General features: G+C 36.4%; 1 protein-coding gene across 12 annotated transcripts in view; it reads right to left on the bottom strand.

Moving 5' to 3' along the window:
- KCNMA1 (potassium calcium-activated channel subfamily M alpha 1) overlaps positions 1 to 26,948 on the bottom strand; it is a 554,299-nt gene that overhangs the window by 152,696 nt on the left and 374,655 nt on the right. For all 12 annotated transcript variants that reach the window (XR_011047946.1, XM_068398028.1, XM_068398027.1 and 9 more), the window contains 5 exons: positions 15,864 to 15,974; positions 13,853 to 13,958; positions 12,372 to 12,454; positions 9,986 to 10,055; positions 8,062 to 8,217 (listed from right to left, as the gene is read on the bottom strand). Coding sequence is in view for 11 of the 12 variants with exons in the window: in XM_068398028.1 (XP_068254129.1) it covers positions 8,062 to 8,217; positions 9,986 to 10,055; positions 12,372 to 12,454; positions 13,853 to 13,958; positions 15,864 to 15,974 (526 nt within the window). In the remaining variant the exon portion in view is untranslated. The remainder of the gene's footprint in view (positions 1 to 8,061; positions 8,218 to 9,985; positions 10,056 to 12,371; positions 12,455 to 13,852; positions 13,959 to 15,863; positions 15,975 to 26,948) is intronic.

The raw sequence follows: 26,948 nt of genomic DNA, 5'->3' as shown, positions 1-26,948 counted from the left end.
CCACCAAGGAAAGAGCACAAAACAGTATAAAGCCTTTGAGAATAATTTCAGATGTTCGGAAGAAAAGCATCCATTTGATATTTTAGCTGTATATTTATTTTGATAAACAACCCTATCTAACCGAATAATAAAAAACACCCACAAAAAAAAATACAGTAAATTAATGAGTTAATTCTATTCATTATCTCTCTAGAATAGTACTTGAATATTTTAGTTATGTTATTAAAGTGATCTTGCTTTATTCTAATGGCCTAACTTTTTTTGTTCACCTTACATGTCCCAGTATGCAGTACTCTATCTAAGCGCATGCAATTCAGAAATTGTGAACAGTCTTTCCAAAATTATAAGGTTTATATAAAAAAATTAGGGTTGTGTAAACAGCATAAAGTTGTTACCTATTTCCTTTCTAAAATACACGTAAAATTTTCTCTTCAAAGATGCCCAGAAGGCCATGTAGAGAAATGGTTTACAAAAAATGCCTAGAAAATAACATTTTAACTGAGGCAATTTTCTTGAGCCCTTGCCATGCTGTTTTCATCTACTTCCATCTAACACAAGGATGCCTGCCTCCCCGCTAGGCTCAGAACACTTCCAGGGCTTTCTGACATCTAATTTTACAATTCTTTTCTCCACAGCATTGTGGGGGTATTTTCCTAACAACATAGATGAGAATAAAAAAGAAAGTACACACAGAATATTCTTGATTGGTAGTTGAAAAGAAATTGTACATTGAAAGTAATGTATTTAAAACATTTCCTCATGTTCACCTATAATGCCCTTTCAGTCCACCCAAATTGATTGTGTGAATGTCTGGTTTTATTATGCCTTTAGATATAGATATCAAAATCTGACAGATAAGTACTTGGCTGAAAGCAGTTCATACATTCCTAGCAAAGAATGAAGCTTCTTAGATTTATAGCCTTATAATTGAATTTCCTTAAGTATTACAAATTATCAACTACCTCTTTACTCAATTCCACTGTCTGCTTAAATCAAAGCTAACAAGTATCCTTAGTGGTATAAAAATTTTACAGCCTCAGCCAACTATTCCCATAGTTCTTTCTGTATGCAAGAATGTTTTTTACAATTGGCATGAAAAGAGTATGTTTTATAAAACATCAAATATGCTAATTAAGATTAGCTCTAATTTCAAATGAGAGATATATGCACTTTTTCATTGTTCATACTAATGTAGAGTCTTGTACTAGGTCAAAGCAGAGAGTATTCTTGAAATATTATGACACCTGATTCTTCTTTAGATGGTGGCCTTGATGGCTTTGAACCTGAAGGCATACAGGCTCTGCTTTTAATACTTTAAAATTTACAAGTCAGGGCAGTGTTTATACCCAATCATAATGCAAAAGATAGATTGGTGTTGATCTATTCAAATGATTGACTGAAAAATGCACTCCATGGTAGACTTCAGTCCAAGACAAATATATCACTCTTATCACAAGGACTATACTATTTGTAAATATCAAACAGTTTTCAACCACAAGTTTCTAATTCCTAGACTCACTGATTAAAAATATTATATTCAGGCAGACCTTTTAGAGAGTAAATGTCTTTGGGAACAGGCTACATTAATATTTGTTCTAAATCCTGTGAGCAGGATCAGGTAATTGGTTTGTAATCGGTTTATTATGCAGCCTCCTGAAGAACTTCACAGTAAGTTGAGAAGTTGCATTCCCTCCCCACCACCCTTTTAAAGTTCTCCTTCATTTGAAGAAATTCGCTGTGTGTACCCTAGTCTCAGACCTTTAAACAGTCCAAGGCTGCTTAGGTGGCCAAAAATAAATAGCAAACTAGTTGATGTGTTCCATCAGTGCAGGTAAACACCCGACTGATGTAAATCTGTGTGGCTTTATCATGTCTCTCTCTCAGCCTGGACTAGAAAGGAATGTAGTGGGAGAAGTGGGCATTGCATATGTGCAGGTATGAGCAACAGCTGCAAAAAGACCCCACAGAACATTCCTGCTCTCAAAATAGCTTAGAGAGGAGAATTGAGGCTGCTCTAGATAATTTTTCAGATTTGGAATGAGGTGTACTTCCTTACCAACAGAGCAAAGACAAAACTAATTTTTTGTGAACTTGTGTTACACTCAAGAACCACATTCCACATGTTATTAATTTATACAACAATACTAACTCATATTGGCTTGCATGGTTGTATAAAGGGACAAAATCTGACCACCTCTGCTTTTTATTCTATTTACTTACTCTCCGCAATGTTTTTCATATGGGTAGGCTTCTGGTATACATTTGCTAATCCAAACAATACAGAAATTGCAGTACAGTATAGTATTTCCATCTTTTTCTGAGACTATGCAAGTAACAGAGAGTCCCAATTCCTTTGTTAATATACCAATGATAACATTCTGTGCTATAAAAAGAATTGACTATTGAAATACAGTTTACAGGTGTAAAGTTGAGTGGTTTTTTTTTTTTTGGTTAACATACCATTTGTTGTGCAGTCTATCTTTCTTCCTTTAAACTGATTTTTGAGCTGATATTCTTTGTATGCAGTTTGGTGCCAAAAAGAACATAAAAGATTCCATATGACATTACATCGCTAAAACCAAGAGGAAAATACTAGGAACAAATATAACATTTGAGGTTTCTTAGTTTGTTTTACCTCTAATACTGGGCAGAATGTTTACACAAATCATTTTGCTGTGAAGTAACATATAATGAGTTAAATGTGTGCAATGTCACCATCAATCATGTTCATTTGTGTTTGACTGACCAAACATTTATGGCACATTAAATCACCTTCTAATCACGTTATGAAGGAGGAGGAACAAACACACATTTCAAGCTTTCTTTAAAAAATACAGAAGTTTCAGTACATTTTCCTGGCAATCTCCTAACTCGTGGGAGCCTCCACTAATAACGTTTGCCAAAGGAATTTGTGAAGACCTGACAGTACTTAAATTCAGTACTCTAAATGAAAAGGGATGGAATTTCTTTTGGAGAATGGACATCTTTCTTTTCAATAGAGTCTTTAACAATTCCAGTCAATGTAGCTGCTCTCCTGCAATACACTGTTGATTCACAGCCACCACTAAGTAATAGTTTTCTCTTTCAAACACAGTTTTAAGAGTGAGAGAATTTGGAGAAAGAATACCCTTTCAGCTAAATAAAGAAAAAAACCTTTTGCTGTCGCCAATTGAGCTAAATTCTCATGAAGAAATAGAATCACAGAATCACAGAATGTTAGGGATTGGAAGGGACCTCGAAAGATCATCTAGTCCAATCCCCCTGCCGGGGCAGGATTGCCTAGACCATATCACACAGGAACGCGTCCAGGCGGGTTTCGAATGTCTCCAGAGAAGGAGACTCCACAACCTCTCTGGGCAGCCTGTTCCAGTGTTCAGTCACCCTCACTGTAAAGAAGTTTTTCCTCATATTTAAGTGGAACCTCCTGTGTTCCAGCTTGCACCCATTGCCCCTTGTCCTGTCAAGGGATGTCACTGAGAAGAGCCTGGCTCCATCCACATGACACTTGCCCTTTACATATTTATAAACATTAATGAGGTCACCCCTCAGTCTCCTCTTCTCTAAGCTAAAGAGACCCAGCTCCCTCAGCCTCTCCTCATAAGGGAGATGTTCCACCCCCTTAATCATCTTTGTGGCTCTGCGCTGGACTCTCTCTAGCAGTTCCCTGTCCTTCTTGAACTGAGGGGCCCAGAACTGGACACAATACTCCAGATGCGGCCTCAGCAGGGCAGAGTAGAGGGGAAGGAGAACCTCTCTCGACCTGCTGACCACACCCCTTCTAATACACCCCAGGATGCCATTGGCCTTCTTGGCCACAAGGGCACACTGCTGGCTCATGGTCATCCTGTTGTCCACTAAGACCCCCAGGTCCCTTTCCCCTACGCTGGTCTCCAACAGGTCTGTCCCCAACTTGTACGGGTACATGGGGTTGTTCTTGCCCAGATGCAGGACTCTACACTTGCCCTTATTATATTTCATTAAATTTCTCCCCGCCCAACTCTCCAGCGTGTCCAGGTCTCTCTGAATGGCTGCGCAGCCTTCCGGCACATCAGCCACTCCTCCCAGTTTTGTGTCATCAGCGAACTTGCTGACAGCGCACTCTAATCCCTCATCCAAGTCATTAATGAATATATTGAATAGTACTGGTCCCAGAACCGATCCTTGAGGGACTCCGCTAGACACAGACCTCCAACTGGACTCTGTCCCACTGACCACTACTCTCTGGCTTCTTTCCTTCAGCCAGTTCACAATCCACCTCACTACCCGATCATCCAGACCACACTTCCTCAGTTTAGCTGCGAGGATGCTGTGGGAGACCGTGTCAAACGCTTTACTGAAATCGAGATAGACCACATCCACTGCTTTACCATCATCTATCCACTGGGTTACATCCTCATAAAAGGCTATCAAGTTGGTTGAGCAAGACTTCCCGTTGGTGAAGCCATGCTGAGTGCCCCTAATGATCCCCCTGTCCTTGATGTGCCTAGAGACAGCACCAAGGACAAGTTGTTCCATCACCTTTCCGGGGATGGAGGTGAGGCTGACCGGTCTATAGTTACCCGGGTCCTCCTTCTTGCCCTTTTTGAAGACTGGAGTGACATTCGCTTTCCTCCAGTCCTCAGGCACCTCTCCCGTTGCCCACGACTTAGCAAAGATGATGGAGAGTGGCCTAGCAATGACTTCCGCCAGCTCCCTCAGCACCCGCGGGTGCATCCCATCAGGGCCCATGGATTTATGGACGTCCAGGTTGCTTAATTGGTCCCTAACCCAGCCCTCATCAACCAAGACAGATTCCTCCTCTATCCTGACTTCTTCTGGGGCCTCAGGGGTCCGGGGCTCCTCAGGACAGCTTCCAACAGTATAGACAGAGGCAAAGAAGGCATTCAGTAACTCCGCCTTCTTTTTATCCTCTGTCTCCAGGACCCCCACCTCATTCATCAGTGGGCCTACATTGCCTCTAGTGTTGGCTTTACCTGCAATGTATTTGAAGAAGCCCTTTCTGTTGTCCTTGACCTCTCTTGCAAGGTTTAATTCCAAGGAGGCCTTAGCTTTCCTAGTTGCCTCCCTACATCCTGTGACAACAGACTTCTATTCCTCCCAAGTGGCCAGCCCCTCCTTCCACGATCTGTACACCCTCTTCTTCCACTTGAGTTTGCCCAGCAGTTCCCTGTTCAACCATGCAGGTCTCCTGGTACCCTTCCTTGACTTCCTACCTGTTGGGATGCTCTGATCTTGAGCTCGGAAGAAGCAGTCCTTGAATGCTAACCAACTATCTTGGGCCCCCTTACCTTCCAGTACCCTGTCCCATGGGATTTCCCCTAGCAATTGCTTGAAAAGGCCAAAGTTGGCCCTCCTGAAGTTCAGGGTTGTGTTTCTGCTAGCTATTCTGTTCCTGCCACATGAGATCCTGAACTCTACCATCTCATGGTCACTACAACCAAGGCTGCCCTCAACCTTCACCTCTTCAACCAGACCCTCCTTGTTAGTGAGGATAAGATCCAGCAGCGCTCCTCTCCTAGTTGGCTCATCCACCATTTGCATCAGAAAGTTATCATCAACGCACTGGAGGAACCTCCTGGACTGGGGATGGCTGGCTGAGTAGGCCTCCCAGCAAATATCAGGGTAGTTGAAATCCCCCACAACAACCAGGCCCTGTAATTGAGAGACTGCTCTCAGCTGCCTGTAGAAGGCCTCATCACCCTCCTCATCCTGATCCGGTGGCCTGTAATAGACACCCACAACAGTATCACCCCTGCCAGCCTGCCCCTTAATTCGCACCCACAAACTCTCAACTCGCTCCTGATCCGCCTCTGGACAGAACTCAATACATTCTAGCTGCTCACTCACATAAAGAGCAACTCCACCACCTCTCCTTAGCGGCCTGTCTTTCCTGAACAGGACATAGCCATCCATTACCACATTCCAGTCATGCGAGGCATCCCACCAAGTCTCAAATAGGTCTCAGTTCTCGTACATTTATTTTGATTTAGATTTTAATACAGTCAGAGATCTTTAGAAATGACGATATGCATTTTACTTGCCTGGACAATTCATTCTTAGTTATGAAGCAGATATGTTTTTAACAGTATAACAGAGTCTTGCATTCTCCCAATGCACTATTTGATGGTGTTTTTTCCTCTCAGTGCCACCTGAAGATGACATCTGAAGTACCACAAGTTAAGGTATGTCTGCATCCTATTCTGTTTATAACTGTATATAATCACAGACACAAGAGCAAAACTGACATTGATAGCTTGCTCCAAATCAAATTCATTGCTAATTTTATGTTCATTCTGTGTACATAGAAATACTCAGATGTAATCTGAGTAGTACCTTGCAAAGCTGAGACTTCAGCTTAAAACTGTTGATCAGTGAGATAGTCCAATCTGTCACTGTACTGAAATTATTATAAGAATGTCTTAAAAAATGAGAAAATATAGGGTTAAAGGTGGATAAGATAATGGCATAAGTGGTTAGATATATTTTCTGGAAAGATGATACTTTTACATTTGCAGTTTTCAACTTGTCTAAAAGTTTTAACTACAAATCCAGGCTGTAAATGTGTCTCTCTAGTACAGTTCCCCCACAGTCAGGGAGTTGTACGTTTTACCACTTTCTGAATCTCTCAATTTTCTCACTGCAAGTTTAATGTCAGTATTAAAATAACTTGCATTAAGACTGGGGCTTCTGAAGATACCTATATATTTGGATCTCCTTGAGAGAAAACTGATCCCTTCTGATTTTTGAAAGACAGAAGCTGAGCAAAAGTTTCAGGTACATTAACATGACTGTTACAAATGTTTGAGACTCCTGAGGGTCTTGGGTTACCACACCAGGTGAGAGTGAGGCAGACCAAAATGACTAACAAGAACAATGAAGTTCATAAGAGATATAGTTTTCTTTTGGGATATAAGTAGAAAGGATTAATACCAAAGTGACCATATGCTGATGAGTCATAAACAGTTCCCAAGTTTGTCTTTACTTAAGGGAGCTTTTTTTTTTCAGAACATGAATAAAGATGTGAACATCGTAACTGCAGACAGTAAAGTGCAGAACCCAGGCTTGTTTCCATATTGAAAACTGGCATTTTTTTCACTATATGTAATAGTCTGGAATATTTTTGACACACAGGAGTCTACTGTCACCAATTATTTGGAGGTCTCCAAAGGATACCTTGATAACAATTTCAGGACTTCATAAGAAGTAACTAAAGACTCACTGCCCTGCACTAATACATGCACCTCCCTGAGAACAGTCCTGGCTTTCTCACCTGAGGACATTAGGCTTTTTTTTTTTTTTTTTTACTTACTTGCACAATGGACTTGTGGACCATGGCCTACCTTGTACTCCAGTGTTTCCCATCCCATTAATAACACTCATGGGATTGGAAACTGACCATCCGTTATGTTTGGAATCAGTGTTCCAGAAAGGCACAAGGACGGAAGCATTGATTGCTGCAATCAAGGCCTTGGTCCAGTGAACTAGTACAGCTGCCATAGAAGTCTAGGAACAACTAGGTTAAAATTTTGCCATGTACGTCCAAAAGAGGTCTTTGAGCAGAAAAACACACGAATGATGTTGTAGGAAGTTCAGGCTTCAGTTCCAACACATGCTCCTTGTTTACTCTGACAGTCAGAGGTCCACCAGCCACTTGATGTAAAAGACCAAAATGATCAGTCCTTTTTTGTGGGCACTTTGTGCTACATAAATCATATTTTTGGTTTAGCACCAGGGGCTCTTCCCATAGATAAACATATGTTTTGTCTGAAGCAAAACGCAAAACACCAGAAATATCTCCCTAGAAATAGATGATGTTTTGAACAATTATTTAAAGGCCAAACACTTGCTGAATAAAAATAAAACCATAACTTGACAGAACCTGGCTCCTTGCCCAATTTGCAGCAGAGAACTTTTGTATGTAAGTGTGCACTGTTTTTTTTTTTTGTCTTACAATATCTATTAATGTGTTCCTATCTGTTTCATATTTGAGCCATGTTCTCTACTCATCTCTCTGACAAACTGAATTGCAGACTAATACACTCTAATGAGACAAGACATTACCTTTATGAATGACCTCATAGAGAAGAGGTTGGCTAACATTGTTGAAAGGCCTGGTGCCAGGCAGCTCTGGGCTATGAAACCCAGCTTGAGCTCAGCAAGACAGATTGCATCGTCCCCTTCTTTCCAGTTCCAGCTTGGGATATTTAGCAGATGAGCCTGGAAAACAAACAAAAAACCCCACTGGTGAAGAACCAGAAATACTTCCTCAAATACACAGCATTGAATGATTTTCTTTGTTACTGGCTTGACTTTTTCTGAGTAGGCAGAAACACTCCAAGTATTTTAGAGTTTAAGTCTATGCTAAGAGATGTTCCAATCTTACCTATTATAGACAAAATCTTACATTTCTCAAGCCATATTCTGGCTGTGACACTCTGCTAGGCTCATCCTCACACCTGAACGAAACACAGAATTTTCCTTCCCTTCCGTGTATTCCTTTTACAGCACTTTGAGCTACTCTCTGACTGATAAGGCACATACATAATTTACAGGCATCTAACTTAGATTACAACCTGTGTGAAGCTGCAACCTTTACAAGATATTGTCACTTAATAAGGTTTACAACATCTTTTGTCTTTTCTAATTCATTCCTTCCACCCTGAAGGATAGCACTTGACTTAGTGAAAATCCAAACTTTTTCCTGAGACTGCTAATTATAAGGATAGAAGAAAGAAAATAGCTGATCAAGACAGACCTCCAGTATTGACACTGGTCAGTTAGAGAGGTATTAATATTGTTCAATTATTGGCATAACTCTATCGGATTCTCTCTTCCATCTGCCTTATAGAAATGTATAGACATAATCCTTCATGCTTGTTTCCCTTCATAAGTTAATATTACAGTTCAGCACTTTGATAAAAGCTATTCTTGAAGACACATTCATTGGAAATACAAAGGAAAAATGCAGTATTTAAAAGATCTTCCCCTCTGAATCTGTTTAAAGCAGAGAAACACCTCGCTTGTATTCTGTAAAAAGACAGTCTCCTTCCATTCAAGTACAGGAAGAGGACATCACAAGCAACAGTAATTGCTCTTGTTCTAGCCAAAGGTTACAGGTGTAAGAAGTTGTTAGCAGTCAAACCTTCTGAGTATCAGGATTATTGTATTTCACTGAATGAAGGTCTACCCAGCCAAGCTTTTTCTCCAACACTGGGCAGTGGTTCATGCTTTTAGAAATAATAAAAGAAGCAGGTGACATATGAGTAGTCTGTCCTTTGATATATTCTTCCCAGCCCTGTTAATCAGCAGTTTATGGACTTCCTCATCTCAGGACTGAATGAATTGACTTCACTGTGTTTAAAGGTTATGGATTTACCACCAAAAATTTGCCAAATTCCATTCCAAAGTGGGTTTATAAATTTGATCTCCACAATATTTTTAGGAACAAATTTCACAACTGAATTATGTTTTATATGAAAAAACACTTAATTTTATTTATTTTATACCTGCTACTTGGCAACTTCAGGTCTACATTGTCATACAAGAAACATAAAATCACAATAAATTTCCAGTAAGACAATAATTCTATGCTTTTTTTTTTTTTTAAGTATCACAAAGAACTGACTTCTGATGACTTGCCTAGAGGCCACCAATTCATCTTGGATAGTTCTAGTGTAATAAAATGAGCAAAACTCATAGAAGCTGAGTGGTTAAAAGCTCATCTGGAATCAAGAGCAACTATGGACACTGTAGCTTTGAGAATTAGACCTTAGGCAATTAATGTGTCAGAGGATTTTGATAAGGTCCCTTGCATATGTAAAAAAACCTGAATTACCTTGTAACTGCATTACACAACAAGGCTTATTAGGATGTTTTTGTTTGGAAAGAAAAATGCTCACTATTAGCGGACATAGAAAAACTGTGTATGAGTGAATGTAATGTGGCAAAAACCTCTGGGGAGAGACACTGTTGGTTGCCACGTTACCTTATTGTGATACTGCAACATCTGAGTGATAATTCTTATCTTCGGATGATAATTCTTTATTGAAATAACTCTAAAAAATAAAAGACAAAAAAAAACCAAAATAACTTTTAGCTGGTGGGATATTTGGATAATGTATCCCAATACTTTTACTTTACTGTGTTGTCAAGTCCCACAATTAAAACTGTACCCTCTCATTCATCTGGCTGTTAAGCATACCGATTGAAGTCAGACCTATCCAACATTTACATCTTGACAAATTCAGTTAATAACCATCAGCTAATACTATAGAATATCAAGCTTCAGGAATTATTCAATGTAATGGTTTACTCTTATGGAATTTGCAGAAAAAGGGACTTCTTTTAGCAGCTCTGTTCAGATACTGTACTCATTCTGTTAAGCAAATAATACACTTGCAATTATTACGTCATCTTCAGTGATCACCTTCATGTCTTTCAATCAACATAATTGATCAAGTTTTCCAATGATGTCTGAAAAGAATCCGTTTCCTTCTGCCCTACCATATATTATTTATTTATAGTTGCTAGACATTCATGATATTTAAATGGCTTGAATAATGATTTTGTTTGACATAAATTCACATGCAAATTCATCTTAATTTTTATGGATTATTCCACAGTTCAAGATTGAAACTGATATCTGAACCCTGAATTTATAAAATATGGGGTTACTTCCATAACCTGCAGCTTGACTGCATTCTTAATTAATTAATGGGCCAAAGATATACTCAACTGTGTACATATTGAAAGTGGCTGGAAAGAAAAATGTTTGAGAAATGAGTGGATTGATAACGTCTTATGAAGAGAGGAACATACAAACTAAAAACTAAAAAAGTATTGAGCAAAATTAAAGAAAGAAACAGGCCAAAAAAAATCAGTTCTGTATATACAAACTAAAGGTAGAAAAAGAAGATAAAACAATTAAACCAAAAAATAATCTGAATTATTATGGAATCACTAGTCTCATAAGACTTTGAATGCCATAACTGTTTGCATCGGTATTTTGTAGGAAATATCTTGCAAACTGCTGGTCTGGCTTGCGCTTTGAAGCATATCAGAACTAGAGCATCAAACACAAAAAGAGTTGTATGCATGATTTTAATTTATGTTATCTTTTGGAAGGATAAAACAAGTCTTCCTTCTAATTTTCCATTTTTTACTGATTTAATTAAAAATTCAATTTTGTTGAATTTAATTCATTTAAATGTGAGAAAACACATGAGAATTCCACTCTTTCGCATTTTATTACATTAAATGTATTAAATCTATTAAGAATGAAGTAATCTGCAACTGGAATATTTTTAATGTATTTAGGCAATTAATGTCAAAATAAAGCTTCTTGCATTGAAACTCAAAAGCATGTTTGGAAAATGAAATTAGGCATATTTAAGCCCTGCACCTTCCACAGACAGCCAGACCTCTTGCATACAGTGAACAACTTCTAGAGGAGCAATTATTTTTTTTTTTTTTTATTTCTCTCCTTCCTTCAATTCACAGCATGCAAACATCTGACAGGCCAGTAAAACTGGTTCATAACACTGCCCAATTCTACGTTAGAGAATTTTTAACAAATCATTGACATTTTAGCTTTATAAAGGAGAGACTAGTCTCATTAAAACCAGGGTTGTGCAAACAAAACACAAAAAATGGAATGGCTTGGCTTTGTTGTAACTCTAGCTGCTATCTACTGAGTGACTCTTTAATCTTCTTCCTTCAGAGAATATAAGGAGGAAAGCAGGACAAGATCTGGTGGTTCCTAATGTGCTAAGTGCCTGTCAACCAAAGTAAGCAGTGTTTGGTCTTCAGTGTAAAAAAGGAGGATGGAGCTAGGAGACAACTGTATCATTACCGTCATGAAGTGTACACCTTTCTTTCCCCCAAGCTCTGTAACTACTTGTAGAAGCAGATATAACAAGGAGCAATGACGTAGGAAGTGATTAAAGGTCCTCCTGTCCCATTGTTAACATCAGCCCATGCGGTACATGCACTCACGTAACATATTGTTGCAACAACACAACTGCATTCACTTTCCTCTCATTTCTACTGGGACTGCGTTCAGCTATGAATACTTAAACTCTAGGTCCTGCAAAATGACTAAGAATACCAAAGCTTGTGCTCCAAGTGTCTCTTCTGACACACTCTTTCTAAAACAGCTAAATTAAAACAGTTTAGGCAGGAATTTAGGGTATCCTCATCTCTGAACTTCTGAGACAACCTTGTAATTTGTCCCCTAAAAAAACCCCTTGCAACGTTCTTCAAGTGCAACAGATCAGTGATAAAGCTGTGTGTGGCCATAGCCTATCCAGACACCAGACGTTAGCTAATCAGAGCTAAGAACAAAAAAACTGTTAAAAAACTAGTAAGTTTACCTCATAATATTGGAGGCATCTTCAGCATCTGGGTCAGCACAGTATTTATTGGCAAGGATTAGGCACGCATCTGCTGACTCTATCTGAGACACCAAAGAAAAAAGCAAATATAAATAGCAACCTCTCTTTCCAGCTCTTCTTTCATCATAAAGTATTAGGGAATCCAACACCGCCATCATGAATGAGAATGTCAGTTCTTAATACTGCTAATGAAAAACCTTACAAGGCTTATGTGAGTTAATGTGAGTGACGATAACAGCTCTCATATACACACAGCAATTTCTTGAAACTTGCTTATGATGCTCAGACCAGGTCAGTAGCTCAATTATTGACTCTTACGTTGTATCAGCTGAGTCATGAGGTGTTAATGGACGTATCTTTTGTACCAGACATTGAAATTTAGACCCCTAAATCCGTACAAAGTTCCTGTTATATCAGTACAGTGCTCCCATAAGTCCTGCAGCTTTGTTTGGGAATTTAACTATCTTCCTATTAGACACAGGAAGAGGCACCTGAACTGATGATTTAGAATCTGAGCACCAGTTTTAGAAAGTGTAAGGAGAAGAACTGATCTGTTCACGGGACCTCTATGTTCACACAAACCTTAGCTCTATTTCACTCAAAGCAGATGACAAAAGTATTTTTCAGTGTATAAAACCGAATACCAACACAAAGAAGGGTGGAATACAGAACACAAAATACCAACACACAATTTTATGGTCATAATTAGAACGTTTTGTTCTGATGAACTGAAACAGTGTGTGTTGGGCTACAAAAGGTTAAGCAATTTCTGCAGTCAAAATGGATAAGAGACACGATTAATACTGCACAAAGTGTTAACATTGCACTAAAATATTCTTGGCTTAAGTAGCTGGTTTACATTCCATTAAAAAAATAAACAAACAAACACGAAATGGAAACGTAAGAGTTAATGCTGTTTCTGACAGCTTGCCATGTTTTTTTTTCATTTAAGCTTCATGCTTTGCTTTATGAGTACAAAATAATTTTCCATAGAGAATTCTAGACAATAAAACCATCTCATTCTAGCTACCAAAAATCTTAAATTGTATTTTTTTTCCAGGATTCTAGACAATAGAAAATGGGTTTAACAGGTGAAAATTATTTTCTAATCGTTCTGATGAAGGTAAGACAATAGCATTTTAAGCAATTACTGTAAGATAATGTTCTATTATATCAAACATTAATGTAAAATAGACTCTTGAACTAAATCCCAATGAAAAATTCATAAAGAGTTCAATGGAATAGCAGACAATGTATCTTAAGTCACAGTGTTACTGTAGCTTTGAAAATCTAAAGATATAGGGAAAGCAAGGTTTATAAGGGTAGATATTGTAATAGAGATGGAAAAAACAATCTTTTGGGGTTACGTAAAGAAGAGTTTTACTGTTTTTTTCCAAATAATGCAGCGAGTACTTTTAAAAAAGTCAAATAGCAGCAGAGCAGAACAACAGAGATGTTACCTTCACTCTCGCCAGGTCATGGGGATTAAGGACTGAACCCTGATAAAATTCCACCTGAGTGAAATGTCGTTTAAAAAGAGCTTCCAGCTCAAGGTTAGGGGAGATACTGCATTGGGAAGAGAAAGAAAACACAAGAGCAAATTAGAAGTCAGTTTCCATAACTGTCCCATTTCCTTCATCTATAAACCAACCCATTTATTTATTTTATGTATTCAGACTTCTGCTGATGCTTTTCCTGTGGTGTGTAAACAGTGTGCAGTACTTAAATACTGTACAGCTTTTGCTTCCTCACTTCTGTCTACAGCACTTCTGGCCCACTTCATTGTGCTACTCTGCACACTCATCATTTGTCAGTTTCTCACAGACATGAATTCAGAAGAATTGGTGCAAACATTTGAAAACATCCTCACACAGCATTCTCCGACAAAATTTTCTAGTAAGAAGATCATCCTCTGCATGTCCCCACCATTCTTAAAACAGCTGATTGCATCAAATAGGAGAGCTCAAACAAAATCACTAAAAGCCAGAGAAGGAATGCTGTAGGGACCCTGTGGCCTGTAGGAACTACAACTAAAACAAACATAATTATGATGTGACTTTGTCTCATTTCTTTTTGCGGTTAACAAAAAAAAAAATAAATGAATCGCAATCTATTATGTGATGTGGCATCAACCTTGTAAACACCTTTTCTGATGCCACTCATTCAAACAGAAGAGATTAAATAGCTACATAGTAAGTGCATAAGATCTTTGTCATGCCAGATGTTAAATTTAATAAGACAATAAAATATATACATGCAAATATTTGTCTGTGAAGGTACAGAAGAAAGCAGGCACAAACAAGTAGCCAGGTGCTAAACTCCCTCCATGTGCATATGCAGTTTCCTGATTCCTACCACCACGCATTTTCACTGGGGAAATCTGGATCTCTGCTTTCCTCTGACAGTCAATTCTTATTACTTAGAGAGGGGAACCAAGCAAACAAACAATGTAGCTACTTGAGGATATAATCTTTAATTCAATTTGAAAGGACTAGACAAAAAAAATTGTATGACTTTTCAGCTTCCTTTGTTAAATCATCACAAATGATTCTTCAACTTTTTAATAATTTTCTTTAACAAGAAGAAAAGTGCAGAACTTGCTGCTAAGTGCAAAAATAGTACTCATTCATAGCTTGCAACACTTTTAAACAGATGCCATTCCAGAGCAGAAAAGACCTTTCATACTGTCTCTCTCTCTAGCACCAGGCTATTTCTAGCAGCTTTTCCCATAAACATGCCTATTTGATCTTGTATTACATGTAATGTAGAGCCTGCAACAAGCAGCAGCCACCTTAAGACACCTTTCCAAATCCCACATCAGAAAAATGCAAGAGACTATGTGTGTGTAGGTATGTATATATGGGTAAAAGCACAGTACTAGTTATCACCGTGACAAAAATTTCCTTTCTGTTTTCACTCTATCTGTAAAGGAATATCTCTCTCCATATTAAAACTACATCTGCACCCACATTTGTCTTTTTATAAACAGTTTGCAATATGAAATAAGCATTTTTTCCTAGTGGAATCAAAGGTGAAAATGTTTTCAGATAGCATAAGTTCACATGACATGCAGTATTTTTCATTAATTTTACTGATTTTACACATTCTAGTAGTTTCACTAGAAATATTTGCCACTAAAGAAAATTCTCACATCTATTTATTAGTATTTTATTATTTTTAATTTCATAATTCCATTCCCACTTCAACTATGTGTTTAGCTATCTACATCATAGTTGACATGACCGGGTCTGAAGTCTGTCTGCTTGAAACACCTCTACTTAGCAATGGGTTATAAAAAATTGCAGAAAACAACTCTTTTTTTCAAAATACGTTGTTAACAAAAGTAATTGCAAATATTAATTTTATGGTTATTTGGAGCTTGAAAGATTCTCTATCTTTCAAAAGAAGATACAGCTTAATTTAATGAGTTTTAGTAACAGATGATAAGACTAATCTTGAAAGATTACTCACTTATGCAGAAAGACGATTTCTACGTTGACATCATCCCTATCCTTGTGCAGGAAGTCCTTCAGGAAGTTGGACACACTTTCAAGTGTTATGTGACCACAGACAACTATGTGCCTGTTACAGAAAAATCAGAGTTAATCTCGCAAAGAAGGTAAAACAAGCAAGCAAGAAAGCAAAGAAGGAAATGATAATTTATTGGCCAAAAAAGAATGTATCTTCTTGATGTTTCTCTAGATCCTACTACATGAAGTCAGAGGAGGAAAACATCAGTTCCAAAAGGTGCTTTGCAATTGCAAATACATATACAATCTCACTTGCAAAGACTGCTATTAATAAACCATTCGGCCAAGCTGTATTACATGTTTAATAATAAACGGCATCATTTATATATATGTTTATACACTGTATTAACTAGTCCCTTTCAAAGTCATATTTCTTTGTTTTTCACATCTTTTTCCACATCTTTACCCCCTATACTGACAGTTACTGTTTAAATTTTTGGTTTATGACATAATAAGACAGCAAGTCTCCCTAAAATGATTCGATATTTTTCCATGGTTGAAAGCAGACACTTATGCCAACGAAGGCAGTGCAAAGCTTGCCAATTATAGGCCATAAGCAGTAAAAAAGAAATCTTTTTCCTACCCTAACTTCTACAAGGAGAGTACAATAAGAAATCATCATTTATTGCACCATCGCAATAGATTGCTTAGAAAATTAGTTTGCACAGATTGTGATGTCACAAAGGTTTCTACTGCTCTACATTTCCATTAACAGATGTATCTGACCATGTAAGATGGAAGCACAATATATACCTACGTACACATTCTTGAATTCTACATCCTAAATTCTGAAAGGCTGAAGGAAAGACCTAGGAAATTGCACTCTTCCTGACTTAAGGGATCTTTGCTCCTTTATTATTGTAAAGCAAAGTCCAAAAATTTGTGATTAGAATATCCTACATTGTCTCACAATTTTCTTCATGGAATAAGCTCAATTCTGGCTTCCATTACTGTCCTGGGTTTAAGACAGATGGTGATTTTGATATACGTATTGCTAACACTTCCAATTACTACATTGCTCACAGAAGTCAGGAAGAGGGACAATGAGGTATAGATAAAATTCCTGAATAGAAAGTCAACTTCATTACAGTCATATAGTTTATGCACAAATGTTACAAACACACAATTTCACAAACTTATTTGGCACTTGCGCTGCCAAATGTGAAGCAAAGGAATTCCAAGGGTAAGAAGTAAACCATCCAAATCTCACCTACTTCATAACTGTTCTGTGGAAAACTCAGTAATGCAGAAACCTCATTGGCTGGAAACAACAGTAGGTGGCAGCAATGATTACTTGTGTAATGGGCTATTAAGAGGAGTCTGTTCTTGCTTCATAATTGAATGCTTGACGAAATGTGTGTGAAAAGTGCATAGAACTCAGTGGAAAAGGGATAATTATGGAGAACAAAGAATAAATCAGTAACATACACCATGCAGTGAATATCACCATCAGGTACTGTTACTTTTGCAGTGGTTCATATAGTCACTAGAAAAGCAAAACACAAACTATTATACCAGTCCAGCACACCTTATGATATTGATCTATTACCTCTTCTATAAATAGCGTAGCACAGAGTTTTCAAGCTTTATTTAGAAATGTGATAAACTCAAACACTCCTTTTGCATGCGTTCTTAGTGACATGACCAGGACTCAGAGGTAGTTTTAGAAACAGCAGCACTCAAAAACGTCAATGGTCTCTTTCTTTTTAACAGTCAAGGAATATATGTTTATATGAGACTCTGGTCATGCTGTTTTATATTTAACATAGCACCCAATACTATGAACTTTTATTGCTAAAATACCTATACAGAGTGTCTGCTTTGGCTTCAGTAAGATTTTGCTCAATTTTAACCTCAGTTTTTGGTACAGTAAGTGTACAGAGCACTGAGTTTTCAGACTGTAAACACTTAAAAACACAAAAATCCCTGAGTTAAAGCTTTGCTGCTTTATGAGGTGGTAAGCACAATATCAGAAAACAAGACACAAAATAAATTAGATCATCCTTTTATGGTGCAAGGGGTCCTTAAGAGGTTTCCTCTGGGATCTTTGCAGCTTGGCAGAGTTTGCTGCAGCCTCTGTACTGGATAAAACCATGCCTATAATCCTCCCTTCAGAAGCACCCTTTTTCAGTTTCCCTAGTGGCCAATTGCCTGAGCTGCCAGCACTGTGTGTGCATGTCTTACTGCATACACAGTTGGGTCAAGATAACAACCTTCAACACAGAAAGGTAAAATATGATTTCAGTCACTAGGATTCACTTCCCATCAAATGGATGAATCTCCATCCAATATATCAATGTAAACAGAAAACTGCAAGAAATATCAGATTCTGAAGAGATGTTTAAAACCTGAACAGTTTACTAGATTTAAATTCTGAACAGTGTGTCTTTGATACACTACATTACACTAACATATTGAGGAGTTCTAGCTGTCTAGTGGTATTCAGCACTTTTCCTGAGTGTAAACCCATCCAGCATCAGAAACTGCAAAGGTCCAAGAAAATGACAAATAGCAGCTAAAACCTATTCATTTGTATTCCTCATACTGTCTGTACATGTTTTCCAAGATGACTAATTTTAAACTATTATTTTCTTCAAATGTTTCCATCTATTACTAATTAAGAAATTGAACTTTCTATTTGCATAGTTAATGCATTGCTTTCTATCGAAATAATTTCTTCTTGAAACAACTCCTTTGTACAGATCCTGTGCTGTTAGCTTTAGCAGGGTCTCCTCCTGAATGCTCCTGTGCGGAAAATTTACTTCCTTCCTGGGAGATTTCACTTTCTTTTCTGTCATTAATTAGAGTCCACATTTTAAAAATATGGGTAAACTGAAGAGAAAATCTACAAGCCCAATAGAGTGTGCAACCCAAATTACTCTATTACAGAAGAAATTTTCATAGGATCATAAGATTACAAGATAATTCAGGTTAGAAAAGACCTCCAGAGGTTACCTACTCCAAAAACCTCCCACGAAAAGCAGATATGATATTTTTTTAAAAAATCAGCTGTAAGCTCTCTATTTTCTGACACTGATTCCCAAATCAGGCTCAAGAAATCTTCTAGTACAAAGGAGGTAAGTCAAAAATACTCAAGGACATAGCAAATTGTCTGTCAAGTTTGTAACACCTCAGCAACTGTATTTTAACATTTGCTCCTCAACTGTTAGAAAGTAGATTTTCATTATTCTCTTGAATCCTGAAGGATTAAAAATTTCAAAAGTGTTGAAGTTACTGAGCAGCCAAAACCACTGACTTTCAAATATATATCAACATTAAACGTATAAAAGAATATGACTACACTGTGACTGGAGATGTGACTGCAGTATGTGAGAACATGTCTGAGGTACTTTTAATTTCTGTAAATTGGACCTGATAGCTTCAGCTGTCAAGTATTTAGGAACCAGAGTGAACTTGTGCAGCCTTTACTGAAGCTGCTGTGATTAATTCTGACAGAAACTATTCTTTCCAATAGGTTCCATGCTTTTTGCAATCTCTCTCGTATTGTGAGTAAAGAAAAATAATTATTTAATACCAGCAAACACTCAAAGAGCTACATTCAGTATTTGGTATACAGTACAGATCAGTGGAACAGCACTGGATCATACATAAGATTAACATAAATAGGAAATCATTAGTGTCAGGCATTTGAAAGCTACCTTTGATGCAGATATTAATTTACTTTGTGATCAATATAAATACACAAAATGAAGATTCAAGAAGGAATCATTCCAAATTCTCTTAAACATGAAATTGGTAATGTGTAACAAACATACAGTCACACACAAGACCGTAATTAGTCGTGAATTATTACAGCTATGAAACTATATCAAGTGCACTTCCACAAATCCAGGTTTCAGTCTTGCTCAGTGAATATTGGTGGTGTGTCACTGGCAAACTTTATTAGAAATTGTTTCTGAAGCGCACAGAAATAGTACAGAAGCATTCACTTATGCAGGTCCTCAAACATTTTATGCCCACCTAACTGAGACTTCTACTAGAGAACAGGCCTATAGAGTGCATTTCAGATACTTTAATTATATGTTATATTAGAGCTTGCATCTAAGTCTGTTTGCAACAGAATGCTATCATAAGTGATTCATTGTGAGGTGTTTTGTTTATTTCAACTTCCCTGCTCAGTTACAGTTAAACGAGTTTATCGTATATTTTTATGATCTAAGGAATTGTGCAATGCTTGTCTATAAAGCAAGTTAAGAAATAAAAGTTAATATTCTTTGCTTCATGCATACTTCTGAAACTGCAATAATAAGATGAAGGCACAGTGATTTGTTTCTGCCAGGGTCTGGATTAGTTAAAAGGCTTCCACTGTAGCTTAAAGTAAAGGTTGAATATTCATCCTTTCATTCAGCCTTGATGGTGATATTATCTAGAGTATTTCTTCTTTCATAAAAAATACCACAACATTTAGACACTACACAGCTATATCACCATAAGAAATAACTTAATAATTTAGTATAAAGAGAAGTAAAAACTGTTAAATGCTATGGCATGCACAAGGACTCCATACTAGAAAGCTTACAGTAAAATGCAGGAGTAAACCACATCTCCAGCATTAGCAACTCGGTTGCAAACAGACTTTAATCAACTGCTCTAATCCCTCCAAACCCTGGGCTTCCTTCTTGTCCTATTTTGTGCAGCAGATATCACACACACAAGACACCCTGTTATTACCTTTGAAATAAATAGAAAATATTTTCCCTTAAATAAATTGCTTTCTATGTTCCCACCATTACTCATTTTCAAATTGCCTTATACATTTTTAAATGGTTAATGAGTCAAAAAATAACTAAATCCTTCGTAAGCAATGCAGAGTTAGCAAAGGCTTGAAGATTTTTGAGCATTTCGTTCATGACCAGAGCCAATGCATTTCTTGCCACAGAAATCACCCCAAAATGTCATGACTAATTTTCTGCAACAGAACCTAAGTGAAAACAAAAAGTCATAATTCACTAAAACTTGCTGATTAATTCACCACTTTTGCCATCTCACATTGCACTCCCTGGAACATCCACACTTAAAGTCATGGCCTGTATATTTTGTAGAATATGGTAGATCAGCAGATTTATAAACCAGATTCAGACTTTCTTGGGTCAAAATTTGGACAGCAACAACTGCTATTTTGATGCCAAACCCAAAAGTTTTTCTTAAAGTTTAGGCAGAGAGAATGAAAAGTTGAAATTTTTACAATTTTAACTAGAAATATAAAATTAATGCTGTTATTGTAGGAATGGGACATGATTTGAGACCTAGAATATACATTTTTAAAGTCATAATATTCTTATAAGTCACTTCCCACATTTCCTTTCCTGCTTTCATAAGAATGGATATAGTTTAATAAGCATGTAAAATTGAAAAAAAAAAAGTTTGTCCTATTAGTTCTATCTGTCAGTCTATTTAACACTCATCAGATTTTCTTTATCACTAAGTGAGACTTCATTGGAAACAGTGGGATTAGAAGAATAGCTAGCAGATGGGAAATAGAGACACCCCTGGGGATCGTAATGCAATCCATGTCACATCCTCTTATTACATTCTCATCCCACTAGAAAATAATATCTTACATATTCTATCAAATTATTTAATATAATAATCTAATCTCACTTTCCTTGGAGCTATGCCTCTCATTACTGCAGCAAATGGACCTTTGCCAAAGTATTTGGATAAGCTTTAAAATTTTTTTTCTAATTTTTAATCAAATTCAAATGTCTAATGAATCCAAGATGGCCTGTCAACTTAAATTATCTGTTTGTCTTTCTGTTTACCATATCTATCTGTCTACAGTTTTTATTTTTCCTTGTGAAGTTTAGTTATTGAATCCCATGTTTCCTTCTGGAAGGAATCTCTAACAGATGATTCTTCCTGTTGATATGTTGATGATTTGCTAATTTATGGCTTGTAAATTTAAGAAATCTGAAGAAATCTCCAGGAAGCAGAACAGATCATGAGAGAAGCGAAACAGGAGGTTTTAATAGCTTATACAGTAAAGAACTGTGTTTTCATAAAAATACAATTTTTAATTTTATATATTAACTACAGTAATCCCTTGGGTCATTTTTTAAAAATCTTCTGAAAATTTAACAAAGTTTAGCATAAATATTTACTATTGAGACAAGATAAGCAGTTTATATATATACATACATGTATATAAAATAATAATAATCCCTCTCTCTGCTAATATGTATTCATGTGAAGCTGTGTTCCGCTTGCTGCCCTCATAAAGAGTTTCCATTTGATTTGATAGCAGTTTTGCATGAAAAAGGCAAAAAGAAATTAGTCCATGGAATTAAAAGTCAATAATTCAATGCAGAGGAAAGACTGAAAAAAAAAAATCATTAAGTTATCTAGTCTCCCTTTCAGTCCATCAGTTTACAAATGTTCTTTCCATATGCTTTCTAGAGCTTTGTGCAGGCTGATTTTCAATAAGCTAATGTCTCCAACTACAAAATAATTCAAAGAATTAAAATCCAGTCTGATCATACGAACACATGAGTAGAGAAATGAAACAACTGAATAAGAACAATTTTGATTCTCAAGTAAATTAGTAAATGCAGAATAAAAGGTTAATTATAACTTAGTAGAGGTAAACCAAATCTGGATCTTTAACCAAATCTCAGACCAGACCTGAGCAATATGAACGTTATAAATAAACCTTTTTGCTTAAAAGAAATAACACGGATGATCTTCTAAGTCCTATTTTGGCTAGGACTGAATGTGTAAGTTCCAAATATCACAAAAAGAGTGCAACAGTAGATTTCTACTTACCCAAAAGCAAGAATTTCTTGAAGAAAATCCTTGCCTCATAAGACTTAAAGCCCGAACTTTATAGTTAAGAGGTTAGTTGGAGCACTTCAGAAAAATAATCCACAGCCGAAGTGATCACTGCCTCTTCCAGCCTTCCAGAAGTATGCATGCATTAACTAACCTGTAGACTTATTGCTGCATTCTAAAAACAACAGTCTATCAGCTATGGGGATAGAGTGGCAGATACCTTTCCATCCTTCAATGGTACTTCACTTTAAAATGATCCCTTGAACACTACCCCACGAGTTCTACAGATAGGTTACAGAAAGAGTCTAAACAGAGTAAGTCAAATCAAAAGCCTTCAAAAGAAAAGAGCTAAACATAAATAGGATGTAGGGAACCAGCTGCTGGTCTTAAAATTATTAAGAACAATGGCTAAGAGCAAATATCATTAATACTCAAGCTATATCCAAACAAAAAAGTGTAACTTCCCCAGCTTATATATAAAAAATTGTATATTATTTTCTAAACTAAAGTCTAATCTATAGACTTTTTATAACACTGTAATAAAAGGTCAGATTTTTTTCCTTCTCCACCCAGCTAAATGTTACATCTAGATTTTATCTCCCATATTTGTATTCCGTATTCTGTCATTACAAACTACTTTATCTATTCTTAACGATACTAGTTTGTCACTAATTTACTTTATGAAATTACCTGAATATAACTTCTTTCAAGTATATGCTTCCATTAGTTATTTCTTAGTGATCTACTAAGTTTCACAATGGTTTAGTGAGATACGTCCTAGATAATATTGCAGATATTTTTCTGCATGACAACATCATGCTTGGTGATGAAGCAATTAATAAGAGTTAACGTTCATTGCAGATTTGTCTACTTTGCATTTTAAAAGCATTTCTCATTTTCAGAAAGCATAAACTTAACTCCGTTAAATCTCACAAAAACTCTGTCAGGTAGTTACTAACCTATTAATCAAATTATGCCAACTGTTCTACAGAGAAAGTAAGTTATATTGTTACCTACTTCTACAGAAATCAGCAGAACATTGGCTAATATGTAAAGAATATTATGTGCAATACCTGCTTTGCAAAAAGAATTTCCCAAAACGTAAAATCATGTACTACAGAAATCATCCAGGGAGATGCACAGGAAGGTGAAACAGTAGTGACTGAATTGGTCACGTGAAAGAACAGAAAGTCTATGTAGGACTCAATGTGGAAAATATTGGAAGCCACATCACTGTTATCCTAAGAAATCTCTTAGCAGTATTAGAATATTATTTTTTACAGTTCTGATTGCTTTTCATGCCTGAATTTTGTTTCCCAGTTACATCTTTTATATATATATATATTTAATATCAACTATTTTCTGTCCTTGTAACTACAGTCTAGTTTTCTGTGCATCATTTGTATTTAGTGGTGTCCATAGCAAAAAGCAATTGTCTGTTCTGAGTATAACTAAACTAAGGTGGCCAGTTTTTCCTTGTCTACTGACCATCTGATTCTAGTGTATAAGGGCACATAGTAAAAACATCAGAGAGTCTTCTGATGAGCTGATCTGTAAACAGTAGCAAAACAGCTGTTTAGCAGTAATCTCATTACTATAGAGCAGATCTCATTGCTTACAAATCTGAAACTCAAGACAAGGATTGTTACCTTTCTTGGTAACTTCTTAATTATTTTTTGCACTAGGTTGTAATTGTGCCAAAGTCATTGCCCTACTTGTCATTAAATGTGTATGTTTGGTCTCAGTCACATTTTGTATAGATATATTGGTATACATTTTGGTATATATGCAACAGTGGGTACTGTTGTTTATTTAGCAGGTGAAACTTCAGTCAAAGACTATAATAAAATTCTCGCTTTGTGTTCTATGACACCTTAGAAGTCTCATTACAGGAACATATTACAAAGCACAGATTATAAATTAAATTTAAAATTTAAAATTCCCCATGGACTTTTGTAACAAAACTATCTAGTATCTAGTAAATTTAACCAGTGGTAATTGCACACTGCCTATAAACTACTTCTGCTTCCAAACTCTGCATGTATGCGTCTCATCGAAGAGAGAAGTAAGCTTCTTTATTGTGCAAAATTATTCCTATACAGTTTATGAGTCCTTTGGGGACCTTATTGGCTGAAAAGCAAAATGAAATGTGAGATTAAACTTTCTGGTGTGTTGATTGTTTCTCTTCTTTAGTAAGTGGAGTTTGTAGAAATAATTTTTATGCATACATTCTAGCTGCCTCAATAGTTACAATTCTACAGCAAGGCTCTCCTTAGTATTAAAGCGATGTAGGGCAATCCTCAAAACATACATAATCATATGTTAATTCTAACTTCCCACCTAAAAGTTTAATAATCATAAAGAAGCATGTTATTCCACATACATAGCTCATGAGGCAACATGTATAAACATATATATAAATGCTACAAAGCAGATTCCATATATTTATCTATTTTGAAGAAATTTTAAAAGTATACACATTTGCTATTTTAAGAGCTGAAACTACATCTTTCAACAAAATTTAGCTGCTTTCATTTTGCACGTGCATTTAATTTTATCTGGAAACTTTCTGACGTTAGGAATAGAACAACTGTAGTTTCTCATTATGTTTGCTGCCAGAATCTATGCTTGGTTGCTCAACTAAAGACCTTATATTGCTAATTACTACCACATGTCCATATCCCAAGCAAAGGAAAACTTACTGGTTCTGACAATCCATTCTCTCAACACTGAATTCCAAATGAAAACTTAAATTTTGGCCAAACATAACATTTCATCAATCTTGTTCTACTAACTGCAAAAGCAACATTAAACAAGGGGTGCTAATGGCTTATTACTGTGCAGTTTCCAAGCTTAGATTCTTTGATGAAAGACTCACATGAGCAAAGGACATCTTTAAACTACTTAGTAATTAATAATTGAACCAGAAAACAATGCATAAAACAAATTGAACAGTTTGTATGCTGATGACAGAGCTGAGTTTCAAGCGACAAGTTTTACGGCAGTAGAGATCAGCAGAGAAAGCACTGAAAACAGAGCGAGCTAAAAACAAACAGATAGTGCATATAAATAAAGACAAAAAGAAAAGGTGAAAAAAAAAATTAAGCACGCCCCAAAGCTAGCAGAAGCCTGTAATCTGGAGTTGAGCTTTTCAGAATGTGGGATGCTGACTGAAGATCAGGTCCAAGTTTAGAGACATCTGAGCAATGCTGGGTACTAGTGACAATGTAGAAGGGGAGAGACTAAAATTCTGTATGTAAAGTAGTTTTTAACCATATTCCCCTCTGCTGTAACTCCTTTGGAGCCTCAAAAAGAGAGATCTAAGTTGTGTGTTTGAAAAACTCTCTTTAAGAAACCAAGTATGAATACAAATATGAAACTGGGTAGGCCTCTATCACAAATAAACATTTTGGAAAATCAATGATACCACTCTCTTTCAGAAATAAATTAAGGCATTTTGTTAATCTGGATAAGTGAATTATAATGCAAGTTTCCAACATTAGTGTTTACAGAAAAAAAAAAAACCAACACTTTAGACATTTGAGGGTATCTCAAAAAATGAAAGTATTGACATTTTCAATTGTGTCATCTAATTGCTTGAGTATTATTGAACACATAATACTATAAGCTATAGCTAAAGAAAAAACTTTGATTTATCTACCCAGTGACGTATAACAGTTCTCTAGAATTAGCTCTGCAGGACATTTACAGTCTTTCTGCTCCACAAAGAGAAGAAACAATTTGATAAAACCATAATCCACATTTATAGAATGATGCATGGGTGATGATTTGAAAGGAATAAGGTAAAAAAAACTACCTTCTTAAAGCAAGGAGAGGGACGATCAATTAGACACATTGCTTGCAGTATCTTCTTTATGTTATATGGAAAGGATTCTATATGACTAATCTTTTGGGGCAAATATATCTCTACCAGTGAATGTCACAATGATATGTAATGAAACAAAAGATGGCAACACTAAAGATGATATAGAGGAGAAACTATTATATCACCAAGTAACATCTAGTTCATTAAAGGCTATATCCCAGCAGGTCTAGATACTGGGAATACCAGAAAGAGCTGGTTTTAACTTGGTCAAGAAAACAAGGCTTTCAATAGAAATGTAATGAGCTAATGTGGTCCAATAAAATTTAAATTTTGCTACTAGGTAAAAATAGTCTTTTTTTACGGGTTTGTTTTTTTTTCTGTACTATATTGATACTAAGACTATTACTTGCT

Source organism: Nyctibius grandis, chromosome 4, assembly GCF_013368605.1.
Source record: "Nyctibius grandis isolate bNycGra1 chromosome 4, bNycGra1.pri, whole genome shotgun sequence".
NCBI lineage: Eukaryota > Metazoa > Chordata > Aves > Nyctibiiformes > Nyctibiidae > Nyctibius > Nyctibius grandis.
This window is presented reverse-complemented; position numbering and strand designations above follow the sequence as displayed.